This window comes from Petaurus breviceps, unplaced genomic scaffold (genome assembly GCF_028583685.1).
Source record: "Petaurus breviceps papuanus isolate PSGF00001 unplaced genomic scaffold, PetGlider_PUasm1.0 227, whole genome shotgun sequence".
Classification (NCBI taxonomy): domain Eukaryota; kingdom Metazoa; phylum Chordata; class Mammalia; order Diprotodontia; family Petauridae; genus Petaurus; species Petaurus breviceps.
Window position 1 is genome coordinate 14,807,404 of NW_027185896.1, and position 21,140 is coordinate 14,828,543.

Sequence of the window (21,140 nt, forward strand, 5' to 3'; positions counted from 1 at the left end):
CCCTCCAGCCAGCAGCTGGTCACCCTGGGACTAAAGCCTTGGCTTGGGGCTGGGCTCAGCCCCCAGAGCACTGCACTGGCTGATTCCTGCTGGCCTGCCGGGCTGTCTTTGGTGGGAGGTTAGCTTCTCTGTGTCATTTTGTGGGTTCTACAGCTCCAAAGTTTGTTTAGAGTCCCATTTTTATGTGGATTGGGGAAGGTGGAAGCCGGAGCTGTGGGGAGGTCCTGCTTCTACTCCGCCATCTTGACTCCGCCGAAGCTTAGCTTTTTTTTTTTTAAGCAATTGGGGTTAAGTAACTTGCTCAAGGTTACAAGGCCAGTTATTTCTGGGTGTGGTGCTAAGTGTCAGAGACCGGATTCGATCCCAGGTCATCTGGACATCTGGGCCGGTGCTCTCACTCACTGAGCCACCAGGCCTCCCCACCAAGCTTAGCTTTTTAAAGACAACCAGAGGCATGGCCAGTCTTCAATCAGTCAGTTACTTCTTCTAATTAAAATCAGAATTTTTTTCATACTTCTTAAAGGGATACAAGGGATATATACACATTTCTGCATTTAGAATGATACCTTATTGTTTGCCTATTACTTTCTGTGATTACATCTTGAAATGGAAGAGAGAGGGAAAGGGGTTGGTCAGGGAACCCAACTCCCCTTCTTCTACCCCATGCAATTAAGCAACATTTCATTATATTCCTGCTATGTGTGAGGAGGATGTGTCCTCCCACAGCCATTCCATTTTGAGTCAGAAGGCCAGTGAGCATTAGGCTTTTGGCAGTCTCTTCTGAACTTAAAGAAAGCAGAAATGAGAAATATCAATAAAACTATAATGAAGTAGAGTAGGTAGATAGTATCTATCAGTCAATCATGAGAGCATGCTAGATGCTGCAAAGAGAGGCTTCCTTAGGTTGAGTTCTCCCTGGTCTGGACTAGGGTGGGCCATTCTGATTCTAGCTTTTACCATGCAGGTGGATTATGGGAAGAGACAAGCAACAGCTACTGCCAATAGTTCTGAGGAGGGCACCAGCACAGAGCCAGTACATTGAAAAAAAGGTGTCAGACTGGAATCAGGCTGGATATTGTTTAGCTGAAGAAATTAAGGACCGACTGATTCCACTGACTAGGAAAGGGTGTACTTGCTTAGGAATTCCACTTTGATATCTATTACTTTTTTTTATAAATTTATTTATTTACTTTTAGTTTATAACAGTCAGTTCCACAATCCCTTGAGTTCCAAATTTTCTGCCCCTCCCTCTCTTTCCCCCTCTCCCCGCCATGGAAGCATGCAATTCAATATAGGTTCTACAGATACCTTTACATTAACCATGAGTCAAATTGTAAAGAAGAATTATAACCAATGGAATGAAGGAACCAAATGAAGGAACCAAACAAAAAGAGAGCAAGTAGTTTGCTTCAATCTGCATTCAGACTCTGCAATCTTTCTCTGGATGTGGATGGTCCCTTCCATCATGAGTCTTTTGGAGTTATCTTATACCGTTACATTGCTGGGAGGAGCCCAGTCTATCAAGGTTAGTCATCACAGATACGATATGTCTGTAATTGTGTACAAAGTTCTCTTGGTTCTACTCCCCTCACTCAGCATCAGGTGATATAAGACTCTCCTGTTAGACTGCTAGAAGGTTCTATAGGTTCAGAGTGACTGAATGGCTGGCTCCCCTTCACTTTGGTCTCCTGCCCTAGTTTATTCCATCGCAGGCTTATGTGGAGGGATAAACATGAGAATGGAGTCCCCATTCTACTCTTATGCTCAGAACCACTCACTATGTTTCTGGAGCCTGTTCCTTGCTAATACAGGGGTTGCTAGAGATGTTTTTCTGACCAGGTGCTTCCTGCCCTGATACTCAGTCCATCCCCTTACCATCCCTGGCCCCTGAAACTCTCCCATCTGCTGCAGGTGCTCCTACTGCTATTGCCTAAAACCTCCACCTCTGCTGTGCTGTACCCCTGGCTAGCACCCACCCCAACACATCCATTCTGTCTGTCTTCCCAAGCTACCCTGGGTGGGAAAAATGACTCACTGTGACTTTTTCTTGCCTTTCTCAATAGAAGTCAATCTGTTGTGCTTTCCATATTGTTGTAAAGGAGATTGTGGAGAAGCTAAGACAAAAATGCTACCTCTCACTCTGCCATCTTGATTCCACCCATCAAATGCTTTTAATTATGCACATGTACTATTCCAAAACAACTTCTGAAACAGAACTAACCAGTTTTATATATATACATACATACATACATATATACATATTATGCTGCCTTTTGTCAATAATACCATTAGCTCCAAATTACAAAACAATGTATTACATATTAAATAGGTCACTAGACATACTGAAGGAGATTTTCCCTTAGGTCAGTCATCTTCAAACTTATTTGATCACTCAGTAAAAATTTGATCACTCAAGTTTTTACTACCAGTAAAAAAAAAAAAACTTTGAGAACACATCTTCGATATGTGTATATTTACTTACTTATAAATTAATTATGTACTATTGTCCTAAGAATTATATACATTATGAAACTTCCACAAAAAGAAGAATTTTTAAAAGATGAAATTATATTTGAGTCTCAAGGTACTAGGAAAACTACTTGGTATCTGAGGAAGATGTATTGGAATGAGTACTAACAATCTAAGAGATGTTGTGTAGAAAGAAATGACAATATTTGTCAAATAATTGGTATGTGAGATTAGTGAGAGCGAGGAATTGAGAGTGACTTTTCAACCGAGATGACTAGAAGGATGATGGCATGCTTGGCAGAGGGGAAGTTGAAGGAGGTTAAGCTTGGGGAAAAGACATCAGTGAGGCACGGCACACAACCATCCACACCACAACTCATGTCTGTTTCACCCCAAACAAAACAGACTGAGGGTTCCAAATTTTTTGCCCCTCCCTCTCTTTCCCCTTTTTTCAACACTCACTGCCAGAGAACTGTCTGGGCTCTATGTTATACTATCATTGATCCCTTACCAAGGGGCAGCTGGTGCTCCTGAAAACATATGAATTAGATTTTAAAAAGATGGGTAGGAATGCAAGAGGCAGAAAAGGGAGGGATGGGGGAAAGGGTTGAAAACAATATAGCTTCTGTCATTCAAGTTCTTGGTCTTTTTCCTGCATACTCCTCCCCCATCAACCATGCCCTACACTGAGCCTCTTTTAAAGGCTATATTGATATGAACGTTATTTCTGCTCCAATGGAAAACTCTTAGGGCTAAATTGTTGTCAACCAGCCCAATAGTTAGATTTTTCTTATCTTTCTTCTCTATTCCTTTAGAATAGTCTGAAGTCTGTTCAAATTCATGTTTGCTGGGTTTGTGACGCAAACTCCTTTACTTAATGACAAATTAGCCTTCTTACCACTGCCCCCTTTTCCCATCATACCCATCCCTTCTTCTAGAGCATTGTGGTGTCCAATTCAAATAGAAACAGGGCCACTAAGTCATATATAAGGATTCCTGTGGACGGCATATTGACTTAGAAAACCATGTAACATGATATATATTCTTTTGTATTTTTATTAATTTTGTTAAATATTTCCCATTTACATTTTAATTGGGCGGGCCCAGCCAGTGTTTTAACACCTCTGCTCTAAAGGTACCTTTGGGCTAATGTTGTGTTGTTCCTTTGTGTGGAAAGGTCCTACCTCATCCACATTCTTCACTTCTGTCAATCTTAACCATGTTTCATGGATAGGATTCAATAATCACCTCCAGTATGGAAGCTTTCCATGGCTACCACAGCCCAAAGTGATTTGTTTTCTTTAGAGTTTCCAAGAACTCTAAACAGAGTTCTCTTTAGAACTATCTAAAGAGAGATAAGAATGGGAAAGACAAGAGATCTCTTCAAGAAAATTAGAGATATCAAGGGAAAGTTCCATGGAAAAATGGGCATGATAAAAGATAAAAATGGCAGGGTAGTAGAAACAGAAGTAAAAGAAATTTAAAAGAGGTGACAAGAATATAAAGAACTATACAAGAAAGATCTTAACATCCCTGATGACTAAGATGGTGTGGTTACTGATCTAGAGCCATATATCCTGGAGAATGAAGTCAAGTGGGCCTTAGGAAGCACTGCTAACAATACAGCTAGTGGAGAATTCCAACTAAGCTGTTTAAAATCCTAAAAGACACTGCTTTTAAAGTGTGGCACTCAATATGCCAGCAAATTTGGAAAAGTCAACAGTGGCCACTGGATTGGAAAAAATCAATTTATGTCCCCATCCTAAAGAAGGGCCATGTCAAAGAATGTTCAAATTACCAAACAACTGCACGTGTTTCATATGCCGGCATGGTTATACTTAAGATTCTGCAAGTCTAGGCTTCAGCAATATGTGAACCAAGAATCACGAGAAGAACAGGCTGGTTTTCAAAGAGGCGCAGGAACTAGAGACTAAATTGTGAATATTTGCTGGATTATGGAGAAAGCGAGGGAGTTCCAGGGGGGGAAAAAATCTTCTGATTCATTGTCTACAAGCCTTTGACTGTATGGATCACAGCAAAATGTGACAAAGACTCAAAGAAATGGACATCCAAGACCATCTTATTTGTTTCCTGAGGAACCTGTATGCTGATCAAGAAGCAACAGTTAGAACTGGACATGAAATAACTGATTGGTTTAAGATTGAGAAAGGCTGTATATGCAATTGTCACCTTATTTATTTAGCTTGTATGCAGAGCATAGCATGTGAAAATTCCAGGCTGGATGAATCAAAAGCCAGAATTAAGGTTGTCAGGAGAAATATCAGCAGTCTCAGATATGTAGACGATACCACTCTGATGGCAAAAAATAAAGAAGAATTAAGAAGCCTCCTAATGAGGGTTAAAGAGGAGAGAGCAAAAGCTGGCTTGAGGCTTAGCATTAAAAAAAAAAAGCTAAGATCATGGCAACTGATCCCATCATTTTCTGACAAATAGAGGAAGAAGAAATGGAAGCAATATCAGATTTTATATTCTTGTGCTCAAAGATCACTGCAGATGGCAACTGCAGCCATGAAGTTTAAAAATACTTGCTCCTTGGAAGAAAAGCTGTGGCAAATCTGGGCAGTATACCACTCATCTCTTTAACTTTTACAGGAATTCTTGTTAGGTTTGGGTCCAATTAGTACTTTTTCTTTAAGACTTCTTTGTAACTGTTTTCACATTGTCCTCTTCTGAGTTTATGTCTTGGTCTTCACTTCTACCATGGTAGTTTTTATTGGGCCAATTATTTTGTTGTTTGCTCATTTTTCCATTCCCCCCCTTTTTTTTGGTCTTTAATGTTAAAGTTAGACTCTGCTCATCTTGGGCTGGGAAGGCACTATTCAAGCTTCAGGCTTTTTCAATGCTGCTGCTTTCAGAGCTAGTTCTGCGGATCTGCAATTTTTTGTTGTTTCCAAGGTGGTGTGAAGCAGGGAGAGGTGTGGTCATTGTCTGTGCTCTGGTCTTCACCCAGGAAGGGCCATGATCCCCTACAGCCATAAGTCCCAATGCTCCTCTTTGCTTTGCCACTACTAGGACTCCTGCTCCCTTGGAACCAGCTGCCAGCATTACTCTCTACCCTGGAACTGCAACCCAGAACTATGTATAAGCAACAGAGTTGCCAATGAGCACCAGCTTTACCCAGTGCCAGCAAAGGTTCCAGTTGTGCAAATCCCTCACCATCTCTGGGCTGAGAGCACCTGAAGCAACTTACTGTTCTTTCTGTCACTGTTGTCCCAGTTGCAAGTTTGGGGTCCAGATAAACCTCCACCGTGATGCCACAAACTTCTCTTGCCGACTTCTTAAGTTTTCTTAGGCTGGAAAAATATCTCACCTCTACATTTTGTTGGCTCTGACACTCTGTAATTTGATTTGAGGAATCACTCTTTTTCAAATGCTTTATTAACTTCTGGTTTACATCATTCATTTCTGCCAGATTTTGAGTTACAAATTTTCTCCCCGTTTTTCCCCTACCCACTGCCTCAAAATAGTGGTCCCACAGGATATCCCCTCCTCTGATCTGCTCTCTCCCATATCTTCTCCCATACCCCCTTCGACTTTCCAGTAGGGCATGGTGGATCTCCATACCCCAGTACTTGTATATCTTATTTCCCAATTACATGTAAAATAGTATTAATAATAGCATATATTGATTTTAAAACTTTGAATTCCAGATTCATTCCCTTCCTCCTTTGTCACCTACCCTTACTGGGAAGATGAGCAATTCAGTATAGGTTGTACATGTGTAGCTATGCAAAACATTACCATAGTAGATATATTGTAAAAGACTGACTATATTTCCTTTCCTCCTATCCCACCTCCCACTTGTTCTATTCTCTACTTTGATCCTGTACCTTTCAAAAGTGGGAGCTTCCAATTTCTCTCCCCTCCAGCCTGCCCTCCCTTCCATTGAAGCATAAGTTGTTTGGAGAGGAATGTCGGGAGAGTTCAGCTGGATGGCTGCCCCTAATTACCATCTTGGCTCTACCCCTTTGACCTTGGATCTTCAAAACCCTCCCCCCGCCCTTCTATGAGACTCAGTTTTCTCGTCTGTAAAATGAAGGGGGCTAGATTCGATGATCTCAAACACCCTAGACCAAAAAAGGACAAGGTAGATGATCTCAAACACCCTAGACCATAAAAGGACAAGGGTGATGAATTAGTAAGTATCAAGATGGTTAACATTAGCACATTCTGAGTCCTTTCCTTCTCCCAAGTGGATCTGGGTTCAAATCCCACCTCTGACACTTGTGAGATCTTAAGCAAGTCATTCAACTCCCTGAGACTCAGTTTCCTCAAATATAAAACATGAAGGCTCAGACTAGATGCCCTTTGAGGACTCTTCCTAAGATCCTCAGAGACTTCTTTTTAAGGTTCCCTCTCCTCCAGACACCCTTCATGAAAGAAATCCAATTAAATGAACAATATCCTTTTTCAAATTTCTTAAGGTATTTTGCCTGAATCACTCTTTCCTATTTTTGGACTTCTCCTTATCCCTAACAGATTATAAACTCCTTGAAGGCAGGGACTCTGTAGTTCCTATGTTAAATCTTTGGATTCTCAGTGTTCAACAGAATCTTTGCATATTGCAGCAAATTAAATGATTACTGAGTGCATTAGGCATGTTTGTGCCAGAGGCTGGAAGACCCAGATAATTATTAATCTAGGGCTTAGATTGTGGAGGGCTACAAATATCAAACCAAGGCACAGGTTGCTTATTCTTATTAGATAACAACTCTGCAATTTCCTGTGCTTGTGAGCTTGGATTTTTGTGCAGTCCCAAAATTTGACTTGTTATCTGAGTATAATCTACCACAAATCTAGATACCTTAGTTAAAGCTCTGGAAGGAGATGTGCCACGTACTACAATGTCTCCCAGTCTTAGGGTGTATGTAGGGGTGTTCTATTGCTATAGGAAAAAGTCCAGCTCACAAACCTGTTTTCTTCCCTCCTTCCCCCAGGTCTGAGGCATTACCTAAGTTCAAACCATCCCTCCATCCCACCCCTTACCCCAATACTTATCTCTTGCTTTTAGATTTCTCCACAACCCACAGGGATTGTAGTCGTCCAAATCAGATCCCTTCATCCTTCAAAGTAGATCCTCTCCTGTCCTCCAATCCCCCTAGAAAGAATCTGATTTGGTTGTTTCCACAGCTGGGATTCCTAAGGAATTCACTGTTTCTCTTCTCCTGCTCTCTGGGTTTCTTAGGAAGAATAATATTGAACACTCAAGGAATGGCAGGGCAAGAATAAGAGAAGAGTTTTGGATGCTTTGACTTTAAAGAAATATTATGACTCCAATTCTCCATTTAAGCTCAAGACTCACTACCTCCCCCAGGAAGCTTCTGCTGACCACTCTAGCCCACATTTTACCTCCTTCTTCTAACAGTACAGTGAGAGCTGTGCAATCTAGCTCCCAGCTGGAGCCAGCTTGGGGCTTTTTTTCCCATATTGATTACCTTTCCTGTCCCTTACATGTCTTCTCTTCTGCCAAACTGTGAAGCCCCTTCAAGGGCAGGAACCATGCTTTTTCCTCCTTTCTCCCCTACAGTTCCTAACACGGGGTCAGACATGTAGGAGACATTCATGAAAGACATATCTATATATGTAAGTATAATTCTTGTCCATTTTAAACACCAAGAAATAAAGCAAGGTGAGAGATGGAGGAGGGTCGTTAAATGGCAATGGAAGGGATATCCTACAATGTCAGAGCTGGAAAGGACTTTATGACCTATACTTTAGAAATGAAAACAGCTTGTTCAGATTCACATAGTGAGATTGGTCAGGGACTGAAGTCTGATATCAGAGCTATAACTAGCAATTCTATGCCGGGGGACAAGTGCCTGTGGTGAGGCAGAAGGATATACAGGACCATGCTAGAGAGCTCACCTGGGATGTAGCTTCCTAGGAAGAAAGCTCAAAGTTTGGCTGCTTACATAACCTTGTTCCCACTAGGTTAACTAGGTCCTCTTATTTCTCTGCTGCCCAAGGACTTGGGTACTAAGTTAGCTCCTCTAAATTTTGATACCCTAGGACAAAGTCCCACTTTAACATAGTTACAATTCTTGAGTATACTCAATCCTTAGGTAACAAATAGCCTAATGGGGGAGGGGGAAGGGGAAATACATATCTGTATCTCAGGCTCTGGACCAAATTACATTTCCAATAGCTCATCCCACTGGATATATATGATGCCCCGTCAGCTGTTCCTCAACTCTAGTTTCTGGAGGTAGAATTTCTCCAAGGCTCCACTGCCCCCCAAGTCAGGATACAAAGATCCTGCGCCATCAAATCAGAGACATGGCAACTTTTTTTTTTAATTAAGGCCTTTTTTTTTTTTTATTAATGTGTGCCTGCGAGTTTGCCTGAGGGGGAGGGGTGGGGAGGGTTGCCCAGGGAGATACTCATTTGAGAGGGGATGAAGAGGCAGGAAAGAAACCAAACCACACCAGTAACTTGAAAAAAAGCAAATTAAAAAAAGATTCTCCACGCCATTGCAGGGGGCTGGGGTGGGGAAGATGGGAAGGTGGGGGAGGAGGGGTTTAGGAGAAAGAAATCAACAAGGGAATTCCCAAAATAACTCAAACTTAAAACACAAATGGAAAAAAGGGGAAAAAAACCGAAAAACCCCCACGAGAATAACTGCCTCCCAGGTATGTCCCTTCTCTCCCTCTCTGATGTCTCTCTCCTTCCTGGTGCAAAGGTCATTTGCAACAACAGAAAACTCAAACTAAGGTGTTGGTAGGTTTTTCAGGCTGGAATCACAGGGGTATCCCTCCCCTTTCCTGCTTAAAAGCTGGTCCATGGTTTGCTGGTGGGGTGGGCTTGCCCTGGGCAGTGGCCTCTACGTGTGTCCACTCTCCAGGCTGTTGTCCTTGGCCTGGGACCCGATGTCAGCGTTGAGCATAGCCTTGGCCTCTCGACCCTCGGAAGGCCTGGGGTTGCCAGGTCTGCGATGTTGGTAACTGAAGTGGCGGCGGAAACGGCGCTGTGGCGACTGCTGGCTGCAGATCCTTTTGCCCTTGTGTTTCTCCTTCTCGTCCTCTGGTCCCTGGGCGCGCAGAGTGGGTCCCCATCGGCCTGCCCCAGCTCCACGCAGGGAAGGCCTTCCTTCTCGGAAACCACCACGCCGACCCACGCGGCTCTGCTCCCCACTGCCCGCCAACTCTGTATCGGCGCCGTCCGCCGGACCTCTTCTCAAGGCCAGAGCCACGTACTGTGACCGACGGGCAAAGTGGAATGGGTAGGATGGGCGGCGGGGCACGCAGCTCTTCCACGTCGCGTGCTCCCCAGTCGGCGGTGCCCCATCGGCTGGCTTCTCGGGGCCTTCGGCTCTGGGGCAGCTGGTGCGGCTCTTGCGGGGGGCCTGCTGCGGGGGGCCTCCACTGCTGCGGGGTGGACCCCGGCGGTACTCGCTGCGGTCAGCCGCGTACTTGCTCCCCTGCACGGGAGCGCCCCCAGGCCCAGTGACATTGGCCGCCTCCACCCCCTTCTCTCCTTCCACCACATCAAATTCCACGGGCTCGCCATCCCCAACGCTCCGCAGGTACTTGCGCGGGTTGTTCTTCTTGATGGCTGTCTGGTGGACGAAGACGTCTTCCTTGGTGTCGTCCCGGTTGATGAAACCGTAACCGTTTCTCACATTGAACCATTTCACCGTCCCCCAGACCTTGGTCGCCAGCACTTTCTTCTCTCCAGACGGAACCAGGGTGGGAGCGGCCTCGACCCCTTTGCTTTCAGAGCCAACAAGGGGTCCCTCCGGTCGAGGCTGGGCCATGGCGGTGGCCATAGCGGGAGCAGTGGCACTCTTCATCTCGGTCTCCCCCAGGGGCGCTGACCTCCGGAGCCCCCAGCTACTTCTGCTCCTTTTACCACCCCCCACCCGGCCCCCCACCCCAAACGTGGCCCAGTCGTCTGGTGGGGGGGACGGCCTTAGCGGCCGCGAGGCTTCCCCGGGGTCGTTCTCTCCCACACCCACCACACCTAATCCCCGCTCAGCAACCTGACATCTCTGAGGATCGAGGAAGGCAGAGGTAAGGTTTATAGGGACCACGAGCCAATTGGGAAGACTCTCTCAAGACTGAGAGTTAGGCTGATGGGGATTGGCCGGCCCAAAGGTAGGTCACAATGGTGTGGATCTGTGCCTCTTCGACCCAGGGAAAGGGGGAGGGGAGATAGAATTCTGAGAAATGAGAGAGAGGCCCTTGGGAGAGTGAGGAGATGCAACTTGGAATCCTAAAAACTTATCAGTTCCAATTTTCCTATTAGCCTGGCTACGAAACTTAGTCACTGTGTGAAATGGACACAGTCTCCCTTAAATTTAGGGAAGAGGAACCAGGGAAAAATAGCTTGATCAGAGCTGGCCTTTCCTTTCCTTGACACTCACATGGTATGAAAAAATGAGCCTTGCTTTAGTGTTGGTATGAATCATAGGTATAAATGTGTAGTACTGTTGTCGGGTATTTTGTCGTTGTTGGGTTGTTGTAGGTCATGTCCATCTCTTCTTGACTCCATTTGGAGTTTTCTTGGCAAAAAAACTGGAGAGGTTTTGTCATTTCCTTCTCTAGCTCATTTTACAGATGAGGATATTGAGGCAAACAGGGTTAAATGACTTGCCCAGAGTCTCACAGCTAGTAGGTGTCTGAGGTCACATTTGAATTCAGGTCTTCCTGACTCCAGGTCAGGTGCTCTATCCAGTGTACTACCTACCTAGCCTTGTTGGATATTAGTACACCTTATAGGATTCACAGCTGGAAACAACTTAGAAATAATCTAATTCAATGGTTCTTAAACTTTTTTGGTCTCAGGACCCCTTTACATTCTTAAAAACTATTGCAAACTATCCTGCAAAAGACCTTCCTTTATGCAAGTTATATCCATCCATATTGATCATATTAGAAGATGAAAACATCTTAGTATTATTAGAAAATAGTTTTGACCTCATGGATTTTCTGAAAGGGGACCATTGTTGGGTATAAACTTTATTGGATTCAGAGCTGGAAAAACCTTAGAAATAATTTAATTTGGTGATTCTTAAACTTTTTTGGTCTCAGGATCCCTTTACACTCTTTAAAAATTATTACAGACCATCCCACAAAAGAGCTTTCATTTATATGGGTTATGTCTATCCATATCGATCATATTAGAAAATGAAAACATCTTAGTTTTATTGTGAAAATAGTTTTGACCTCATGGACTCCCTTGAAAGGTTCTCACAAATCTCCAGGTATAATATATGAAGAACCACAGATCTAGTCCCAACTTCATTTTATAGAAAAGGAAACAAGCTGAGAAAAATTATGTAACTTGCCCATGGTCACACAAGTAGTAAGGAATAGTGGTTGAAACATAAATGATATATTTTTTAAAATTTAATTTACTCTTTTTTTCTTGTCATACTTCTAAACCTTATCAGTCAGTCAATATGCATTTATTAACTGCTTGCTGTGCACTAGGTACTGTGCTAAGTTCTAGGGACACAAAAACAAAATCCCTTTTCCCTCAAGGAGTTTACATTGTAATGGGAGACATAGTATATGTATATGTGTGTGTATGTGCATGTGTATATACATATATGTACATGCATATATATTGTGTGTAGGATCTCCATCCAGGTCACACCCACTAACACCTATGGGTCCTTTAAGGTTCAGTCTGGGTCCTTTTCTCCCTCCATACTACTTTACTTGGTGATCTCCTCATCATCTCCCATGGATTTAATTACCATCTCTATGCTGATGATTCTCAAATCTACTTATCTTGCCCCAGTCTCTCTGCTGCCCTCCAGTCTCACATCTTCAACTACCTTGAACTGGATGTCCAGTAGACATATAAAATTCAACATGTTTAAAAGAGAGTTGATTATTTTTCTCCCTAAACCCTCCCCTCTTCTAAACTTTCCTATTACCGTTCAGAGTACCACCATCCTCCCAGTCCCCTGGGCTCACATCCTCAGCTTCTCAGCTATTTCTCATCCCACCTCCCCTTATCCAAGCAGTTGCCAAGGTCTGACAATTGCATCTTTGAAGTATCTTTCAAGTACACCCTTTTCTCTCCTCTGACATTACCACCATCATGGCACAGGGTCTCATTACCTAACACTTGAACTATTGCAATAGCCTGCTAGTGGGTCTGCCTGCCTCTAGTATCTCCTCACTCCAATCTATCTTCTATTCAGCCACCAAAGTGATTTTCCAAAAGCAGAGGTCTGACCCTGTCATGTTACTACTCAGTAAACTCCACTGGCTCCCTATCAGCTTTCATAACTTATCCACCCCACCCCCAGACACATTTCCAGTCTTCTTACACCCCATCATGTAAAGTACTCTTTGATTCAGACTTCCTGTCTCTCAACTCCAGGCATTTTCTTTGACTGTCCTTCACATCTGGAATGGTCTCCCTTCCTCTTGCTTCGCCGGCTTCCTTCAAGTCCCAGCTGACATCTCACCTTCCACGGGAAGCCTTTCCCAATCTTAATTCTAGTGCCTTCCCTCTGTTAGTTATTTCCTGTTGATCCTGCATGCAGCTTGCTTGAACGTATTTATTTGCATGTTGTTTCCTTCATTAGATTGTGAGCTTCTTGAGCCAGCGACTGTCTTATGCCTTTCTCTGCATCCCTAGAACTCAGCATAATGCCTGAAAGTTAGTAGGAACTCAATGACTGATCAATGACTGATCAATGGACAAGGTGATGAATAAATGAAATGCAAGATTACCGTGGAGGGAAAGTGCCACTGATATGAGAATGGGAGAGGGGGACTAGGAAAGGTTTCTCCAGAAGGTGGTGTTGAGCTGAGTTTTAAGGAAATGAGAGATTCCAGGAGGCTTTGTAGTGAGGAAAGAGAGTATTATTCCAGGCACGGGGGACAACAGCGCAAAGGCACAGAGATGGGAGACTGAACATCATCAAGGAAGCCACCATTAATATAGTTGGACCCTAGAGACTGTGGAAGGATGAAATATGTAAGTATATTGGAAAGGCAGAAATGTGCCAAGTTGTAAAGAGTTATAATGTCAATCAGAGGACTGTGTATTTGATACTAGAATCAATAGGGAGCCACTTACTGAGTAAGTGGACCTGTGTTTTAGGAAAATTCACATCAACAGCTGATGGTTTGAAGAAAGGAGACATTTAAAGCAGGGAGGCCAATTAGAAGCTCATTGAAATAGTCCAAGTGAGAGGTGATATGGGCCTCTGTAGAAGAGAAAAGAAAAGGGCACTTATGGAAGAGCTGTTGTAAAGTTGGAAATGACAAGATTTGGTAACTTACTGAACGGTGTAAGCAGTAGATAAAGAGAAGAATACAGGATGACCCCAAAATGACGAACCTGGGTGATTAGAAAGATGGTGCTGGTGCCCTGAACAGTAATAGAGAAATCCTGAAGAGGGGTGGTTTTGTAGCAGGAAAAAACATGATCTCTCTCTCTTATTTTTTTTTAAAGCAATTAGGGTTATGTAATTTGCTCAAGGTTACATGGCCAGTTATTTCTGGGTATGGTGCTAAGTATCTGAGCCCGGATTCAATCCCAGGTCATCCCGACTCTGGGGCCGGTGCTCTTACTCACTGTGCTACCTGGCCACCCCTAAGCAATTGCAGTTAAATTACTTGCTCAAGGTTACACGGCCAGGTGTTTCTGGGTGGGTGCTAAGTGTCTGAGCCCGGATTTGATCTCAGGTCACCCTGACTCTGGGGCCGGTGCTCTTACTCGCTGTGCTACCTGGCCACCCCAATGTGATCTCTTTTGGAACCATTGAATGTGAGATGCCTACAGGCTCTTCAATGAGACTCAGAGAGCATAAGGGACATGTCCAAGGTCACACAGTGTTAGTGGAAAAACTGAGATTCGAACTTAGATCCTTTGAGTCCAGTGTCCTTTCCATCTCACAGTGTTGCTTCCTTTAGACAAGTTGAGGGAAGAAGGTTATAGGATCATAAGAGCAGAAAGGAATCTTAGAGGCTTATCTACTAGTCCTACCCCCCTCATTTTTACAGATAAGAAAACTGAGGTTTTCAAGAAGTTATTTTCCTGTGGTCACATGGCTAGTAAGTTGCAGGGCTAGAATTTGAACCCAGTTTCTCTGAATACATATCCTTTTCCCCTGTATGCAAGATCTCTCTGCCATCTGTCTACAAAGTAGAGCCATATAAGCTGTGGACTGACTGGGGACAGTAAGCACAGGAAGCTTGGTGCCCCCTGTTCCTTGGTCCTCTTTCCTTCTCTGAGCCCAGGTTCCTCTGCTACAGGCCTGCACATACATACAGCCCCTGGGTCACTTGCAGCCCACAAAAGGATTTCAGGCAGCTGTCATATGAACTGAGGCAACCAGACATCAATTAGTTTGTCTCCAGAAAAATTTATTGAGCTTGGATTCAGAAAATCTGAGTTCAAATCCCACCTTAGACATTTACTACCTGCATGACTCCTGGCAAATCACCCAACCTCTCAGCCTCAGTTTTTCCAGATCTGTGAAATAATAACATCTACCTCACAGGGTTGTTGTGAGGATCAAATGAGATAATATGTGTACATTGTCTGGCAAACCTTAAAGTACTGTATAAGTGATGGCTATTATTATTATCATCATAATTATTAACAAACATTAGTGGTTGGAGTCATACAATTATGAGCACCTGGGAGCATGCCTATACAAGGATGAGAGGACTCATGGGGAAAACGTGAACCTAGAAAGGAAATTGAGGAATGATCAGATGCTATATTTCCCAACAGCTAAACCAGGAATTAGGGTAATCTGCAAAGAAAGAAGTCCATGAAGCCTTAACTACCAAAGATCCTTCCTTCTTAAAGCCATCACACTGACAAAATGAGCCTGGCACCTTCTCCTCTTCCTCCTTTTTCCTTCTTCTTGTTCCTCAAACCCAGTACCCTGAGCCTTTAAGGGTCACAATCCTGAGAATATGAAAGGCAGAGGGGTCCATGGTAGAACTTTGAGAGATGGAAGCTGGAGTGGGAAACATTGCTCTGGTCCATCCTCACTTTACAAAAAGGGAAAGTGGGACCTGGAAAGAGAAAGGCCCAGGCCTATGGTCATCCAGCCAGTTAATGACAGAATGAGAACTAGGCCCTACGACCCCAAACCACTCCATGGCCTTTTGTCTTTATGGCGACAGTGTAAGGTAACATAACCAGCACTGACTGGGCTTGGGAGTCAGAGAGTCAGGAATTAGCATCGAGATTCTGACCATACTACTATCTAGTTGTGTGACCTTATTTGGCCTCAGCCTCAGTTTCCTCATCTGTGAAATGGCCTTCATTGTAGGAGGTGGTTATACTTCCTAGGGTGATTGTTATGAGGCACACACTTTTTGTGCCTTCTAGTGCTGTGGAAGTATGAGCTATTATTATTACAATGGCCACATAATAAACCAGGCAAACTCTGAAAGGCCCAGCCCCTTCCTCCTTTTCCCAGTTGTCTACCAGGGGAAACACTGAGAATGCATGGGGATGGGCTATTTTGAGATGAGCTCATGGCTCAGGGAGGATGTCTGGGAGGAGGCCTGGTGGAGCTTGGAGGGTGGGGTGCTGTGGGAACTCTCCTTCTAGCCTCCTCCCGCCTGGCCCTGCCCAGGATTTGGCGGGACATAGCTGTGTGGGACTGACAGAATCGTAAAGGGGCCTGTCAGCTCAAAATTGGAGGGGCGAACTCCACCCAGAGAAAGAGGAAGGAGCAAGGGAGGCCCTGGGCAGACAAGGAAAGGCCAAGTCCCTGGGACATTTCCCACTGACCCTAAGAAACTTTGGCTTCAGCCAGATCAAGGAGGCCAGGGGACCATGTGCTGGGGACTAGTTGGCCCTAAAACCAGGTGACCACACTATAAACTCCTGCTCCTCTTTTCCCCTTTGAGATGGGGTCTACAGAAAAGAATATTCCAGAGGCTTCCTTCATGACAACCTTCACTCAATTCAATTCAGGATGGCTTTGCCAAGGTTCCACTTTGTGTACAAGCTGGTGATAGGTTCTACAAGAATGAGATCCAGTCCCTGCCCCCTGGGGACCCCTCAGGTGAGTAGGGGGAGACAAGATTCCATAAGTAACATGACAGAAGGCCTGAACCTAGGCTGTGTGATTCAGAAAGTGGCTTCCGTAGAAGGTCCACCCAGGGAAAGTTTAGTAAGGGTTAGGATGGTATAGTCAGTCAGTCAGTAATGTACCTAGTACTGTGCTAAGTGCTAGGGATACAAAGACAAAAGACAGTCCCTGCCCGCTAATCTAAAAGAGGAGACAACATGCAAACGACTATATACAAACCAGCCATAGACAGAATAAATTGGAGATAATCAATAGAGGGAATACACTAACATCAACAGGGATCAGTATAGGAAGACTTCCTGGAAGAGGTGGGCACAAAATGAGGCCCTGGAAAACCAAGGAAAACCTGAAAAACCATTTATATATGCAAGAAGTGGTGTGGGGGCATTCCAAACTAGAATAAAGAATAGAGATGCTGGGATGAATGGAAGGGTTGCTGAATTTCGTGTTGGAGGACCTGGGTCTGAATTCCAGGAGTATGTGATAGATAAATAGACAATAAGGAAGGAAGGAAGGTAGGCAGGAAGGTAGGCAGGAAGGAAGGAAGGAAGGTAGGCAGGAAAGAAGGAAGGTAAGAAGGAAGGAAGGAAGGAAGGAAGGAAGGAAGGAAGGAAGGAAGGAAGGAAGGAAGGAAGGAAGGAAGGAAAGAAGGAAGGAAGGAAAGAAGGAAGGAGGAAGGAAGGAAGGAAGGAAGGAAAAGAAAGGGAAGGAGAGAGGAAGGAAAGGAAGGAAGGAAAGAAAGAAAAAATGAATGAAAATTAGATAAATAGATAAACCGTTTTTTAAGTGCTTACTATGTGCCAGATATTATGTTAAGGGGATAAAAATACAAACAAAAATAGTCCCTACCTTCAAGGTGCTTATATTCTAATGAGGGAAGATAACATGAAAAAGGGAGCAGAGACCATGAGGCAAGGCTGAAAAATCTGCAGTTGGGAATGCAGCCAGAAGACAAGTGAATATGGATGACCTGGGCTCTTCATGAAATCCTAGTGTCAGAAAGGAATGCACCAATTCCAGGAGGGACTGAAGGGTCTGACTTATCTTGTGAAGGCTGGTTGCTCATAGGTGGAAGAGGAGTAGACGTGGGATAGAATTGGGCCTGGATGGCCTGGTCTCTTCATGAAATGGCAGTGCCAGTCAGGAACTCACCAGTCAGACTGACCCTTGGCAAGATCCTTAAGTCTTCTGAGTTTGTCATACTTAACCAAGAATCCCATGAGTGACACATCTTCAAGCAGTGCACATCTAGCCTTTGACTAAGGACCTCCAGTGAGGTCTTTATTTACAGGTTAGAGGACTAGGTGGCTCAGTGGATACTGTACTGGGCCTAGAGTTGGGGAAAAGTGAATTTAAACCCTTAAAAGCCTTAAAATACAAGTGTGAACTTGTATAACTCCCTTAACTTCACTATGTTTCTTCATCTGTAAAATGGGGATCATAATAGTGCCTACCTCTCAGAATAGTTGTGAGGATCAAATGAACTAATACACTAAAGTGATGATAGCTAGAAAGCATACATTATATATATATATATAATTTTTATTATTGTTATCTTATTTCATACTCTATAAAGTTAAGAGTTTGGACAAGATAACCTCTAAGGTCCTTTCAGATTTAAATTAAAATTAATTTTAATTAATAATTAAATTTAATTAAATTCAAATTTAAATCTTCTGACCAAATGCCTTGGGAAGGGGTTGTTATATTTCCCAAAGGTTCATACAATAATCAGAGATCCACACTCCTTCCCCAGGATGATCCAGACTGCTATTCAGAAGGCCTCACCAAGCCACCTGGTCGGGCTAAACCAAGGCCACAGGCTGTCAGTGGCATGAGTAGAACATCTCATGTCTCTCCCAGGCCCTGTGGAACCTGTCTACAATCTTCCTTCCTTTCCTAGATGAACCAGATATACTGTACAATACACGAAGAGAACCCCGTGCTGGGAAAGCTGGGGAATAAGCTTTGGCTCTGACACCTGGTAATGTAGCCAAGTCCCTTGCCCTTTGGAGACCTTTGTTTTATTCTCTTAATATGAATGGTTCGGTTAAAAGGCCTTTAATATGACTTTTCTCTGAGTCACATAGTGAGTTAATGACCCCAACCTCTTTTCACCATATGCTGAAGCTCTTCTCATCATCTGTATTATTTCTAGACTTAGATCTGCTCACGGAATCTTTGAGTGAGAAGGGTCTGGAAAGTCGTCTGGCCCTGGACCCATAGATATTCAAAGAAGGAAGCCCTTGTCCAGTGTTCTGGACAGGTGGGAGTCTCAATTTATGCTTGTACACTATGGGGTAGCTCTTTTTTTTTTTTTAGAAAGATCTTCCTTCTATTGAGCTACAATTGGACTTTCCATAACCTCCTCTCATTGGTCCCAGTTTTACCTTCACCATAACAATACAAGTAAAATGATCTCTCTCTTCCTTTTTTTTTTTTTTGCTTTTGTGAGGGGGGAAAATAGGGCAATTGGGGTTAAGTGACTTGCCCAAGGTCACACGGCTTGTAAGTGTTAAATGTCTGAGGCCAGATTTGAACTCAGGTCTTCCTGACTCCAGGACTGGTGCTCTATTCACTGTGCCACCTAGCTGCCCCCAAGATGATCTCTTTTGTAAATGATGAAAATGAGGCCCAGAGAGGTTGAGAAAATCTTGCCCAAGATTATACCCACAAGTAGCAAGTAGGAGAAACAGGATTTGAACCCAGGTCTCCTTTCTCTAGATGCAAAACTCTACAACACCATGGTCCATTTTTTTTTTTTTAGAGAACAGAAAAACTGAGGCATTGTACTTCTAAGTGTAATGAGGTTTCATGGAGAGCCAGGATGGTGGTGGGGAGAGGAGAAGTTAACCATAGTTTAATTTGGTTCCTGTGGTGAGATTTGGAGAGACACTCTGGAGATAAACAGGAAGGCAGGACAATCTGTCATCTTGGGAAGACCCAAACCCAACTGGAGAAGCAGGACTCACAGAAAACCACATGAGAAAGATTTTAAGTGTTGGGTTGCATGGTCCAGTTGGATGGATAGTGGGATCTTGGAGAAGAGAGAGATCATTGTGGGATGGGGCTATTTTGTAAAGGCTTTCTGGGCAGGAGGAAATACCTTTGGAATTAGGAGATTTGATTTGGCAATGGGACATCTGGGGTTGGGGGGGGGGAGTCATGGCATCAGAGTTTTTGTAGAATTTCACAGCCAGAAGGGACTTCAAAGATCATCTAATCCACTTATCATCATTAATAGTTAATATACACATAGCATTTAAAGTTTGCAATGTATTTTTATATAATATTTTAGTTAACCCTCAAAATAACCTGGTGCAAACCTAAATCCATGCAGACCTGGCCCAACCTCTACTTGAATACTTCCAGTAATGAGTAATTCACTACCTTTCTAAGCAATCCCTTCCCCCTTGAGGCAGCTCCAATTGTTAGGGGATTTCTCCTTGCATAGAGTCAAAATCTTCCTCTGTGCAATGCCCCCTCCCTCTTCCTATTTTTGTGCTCTGGATCCAAGCAAAATGAACCAAATCCTTGTTTTCTATTGACCATCCTTTACATATCTGAAGACAGTTATCATGACTCCCCTAAGATTTCTCTTCTCCAAGCTAAATGTCTCTGGTCTTCAGAATGGTTCTTAGATTACCCAATACTTCCTGCCATATTGGTCACCCTCTTCTAGACACTTGTTAAAGTTCCTCCTTAAATGTGGCTATGGATTGCAGCACAATCCTCCAGAAGTGGTCTGCCCAGGGCAGAGGACTCTCTTTTAGAGGACTCTGACTCTTTTTAATGGAACTTGATTTTTTTAATTAAAAACATTTTTTGTATCTTTTGTTTTTCAGTCACCTAAAATTCTCTTGTGTTCCTGTCCCCCTCCCAGAGATCCATCCCATGTTACAAAGAATTTCTTTTAAAAGAAAAAGAGTTAAGATGAGAAAAAAATATATAGACAAAACTGATCAATACATCAAAAAGTCCTTGAAAATAGTTTTCCACAACGCTGCACCTCCAACTTCTGCAAAGGAATTGGCGGGGGGGAGGGAGGGGCGGTTGGAAGTGTCTTCTCATATCTCCTCTTTGGAGCCAAGCTCCTTCTCCATCATTTTGCAACAATCAGATATGGGTTTTTTTGTGGTTGTCATTCTTTCTATATACATTGTTGTCATCATTGACTTACCATTTTTCCTCCACTTTGTATCAGCTCCCGTGAATCACTTCCTGCTTCTCTGTATTCATCATATTTGTCATTTCTAACAGCACAGGAATATTTTATTATATCTCTGTACTACCATTTGTTCAGCCATGCCCTCAATTGATGAATGTCTACTTTGTTTTTGATCCTTGGTTAACACAAAAATGTATATGGAAGGCTTCTTTTTGTCAATGACCTCTTTGGGTCATTGTGCATTTGGGTCATTGTGAGTTTAGTATGAAATCTGAGTTAAAGGGTATGAACATTTTAGTAGCTTTATTTGTGTAACCAGAGCCTATCTGGGCATGCCCAGTTTGACCAACATGGATAGATACCCTTGTAGGGCCTTTGGATCACAGATTGCCTAACATGGAAGCCCTACCACATGGGTGAGGGTAGTCTCTTTTTTTTTTTTTTTTTGCCTTTTGG

The 21,140-nt window shown here is 43.5% G+C and overlaps 1 protein-coding gene and 1 long non-coding RNA gene across 2 annotated transcripts in view; both read right to left on the bottom strand.

Annotated features, from left to right (window-relative positions):
- The window catches only part of LOC138166958 (uncharacterized), a 77,241-nt gene that overhangs the window by 42,278 nt on the left and 13,823 nt on the right, over positions 1 to 21,140 (bottom strand). The gene's annotated exons all lie outside the window — the stretch shown is intronic.
- Positions 9,311 to 10,279, bottom strand: LOC138166893 (Y-box-binding protein 1-like). The gene has a single exon (XM_069095385.1). The coding sequence runs from the start codon at positions 10,277 to 10,279 to the stop codon at positions 9,311 to 9,313; it is 969 nt and encodes a 322-aa protein (XP_068951486.1).

Bases quoted from the DNA above. Each gene is read 5' to 3' on its own strand.
- LOC138166893 (XM_069095385.1), bottom strand. From the start codon at position 10,279: ATGAAGAGTGCCACTGCTCCCGCTATGGCCACCGCCATGGCCCAGCCT.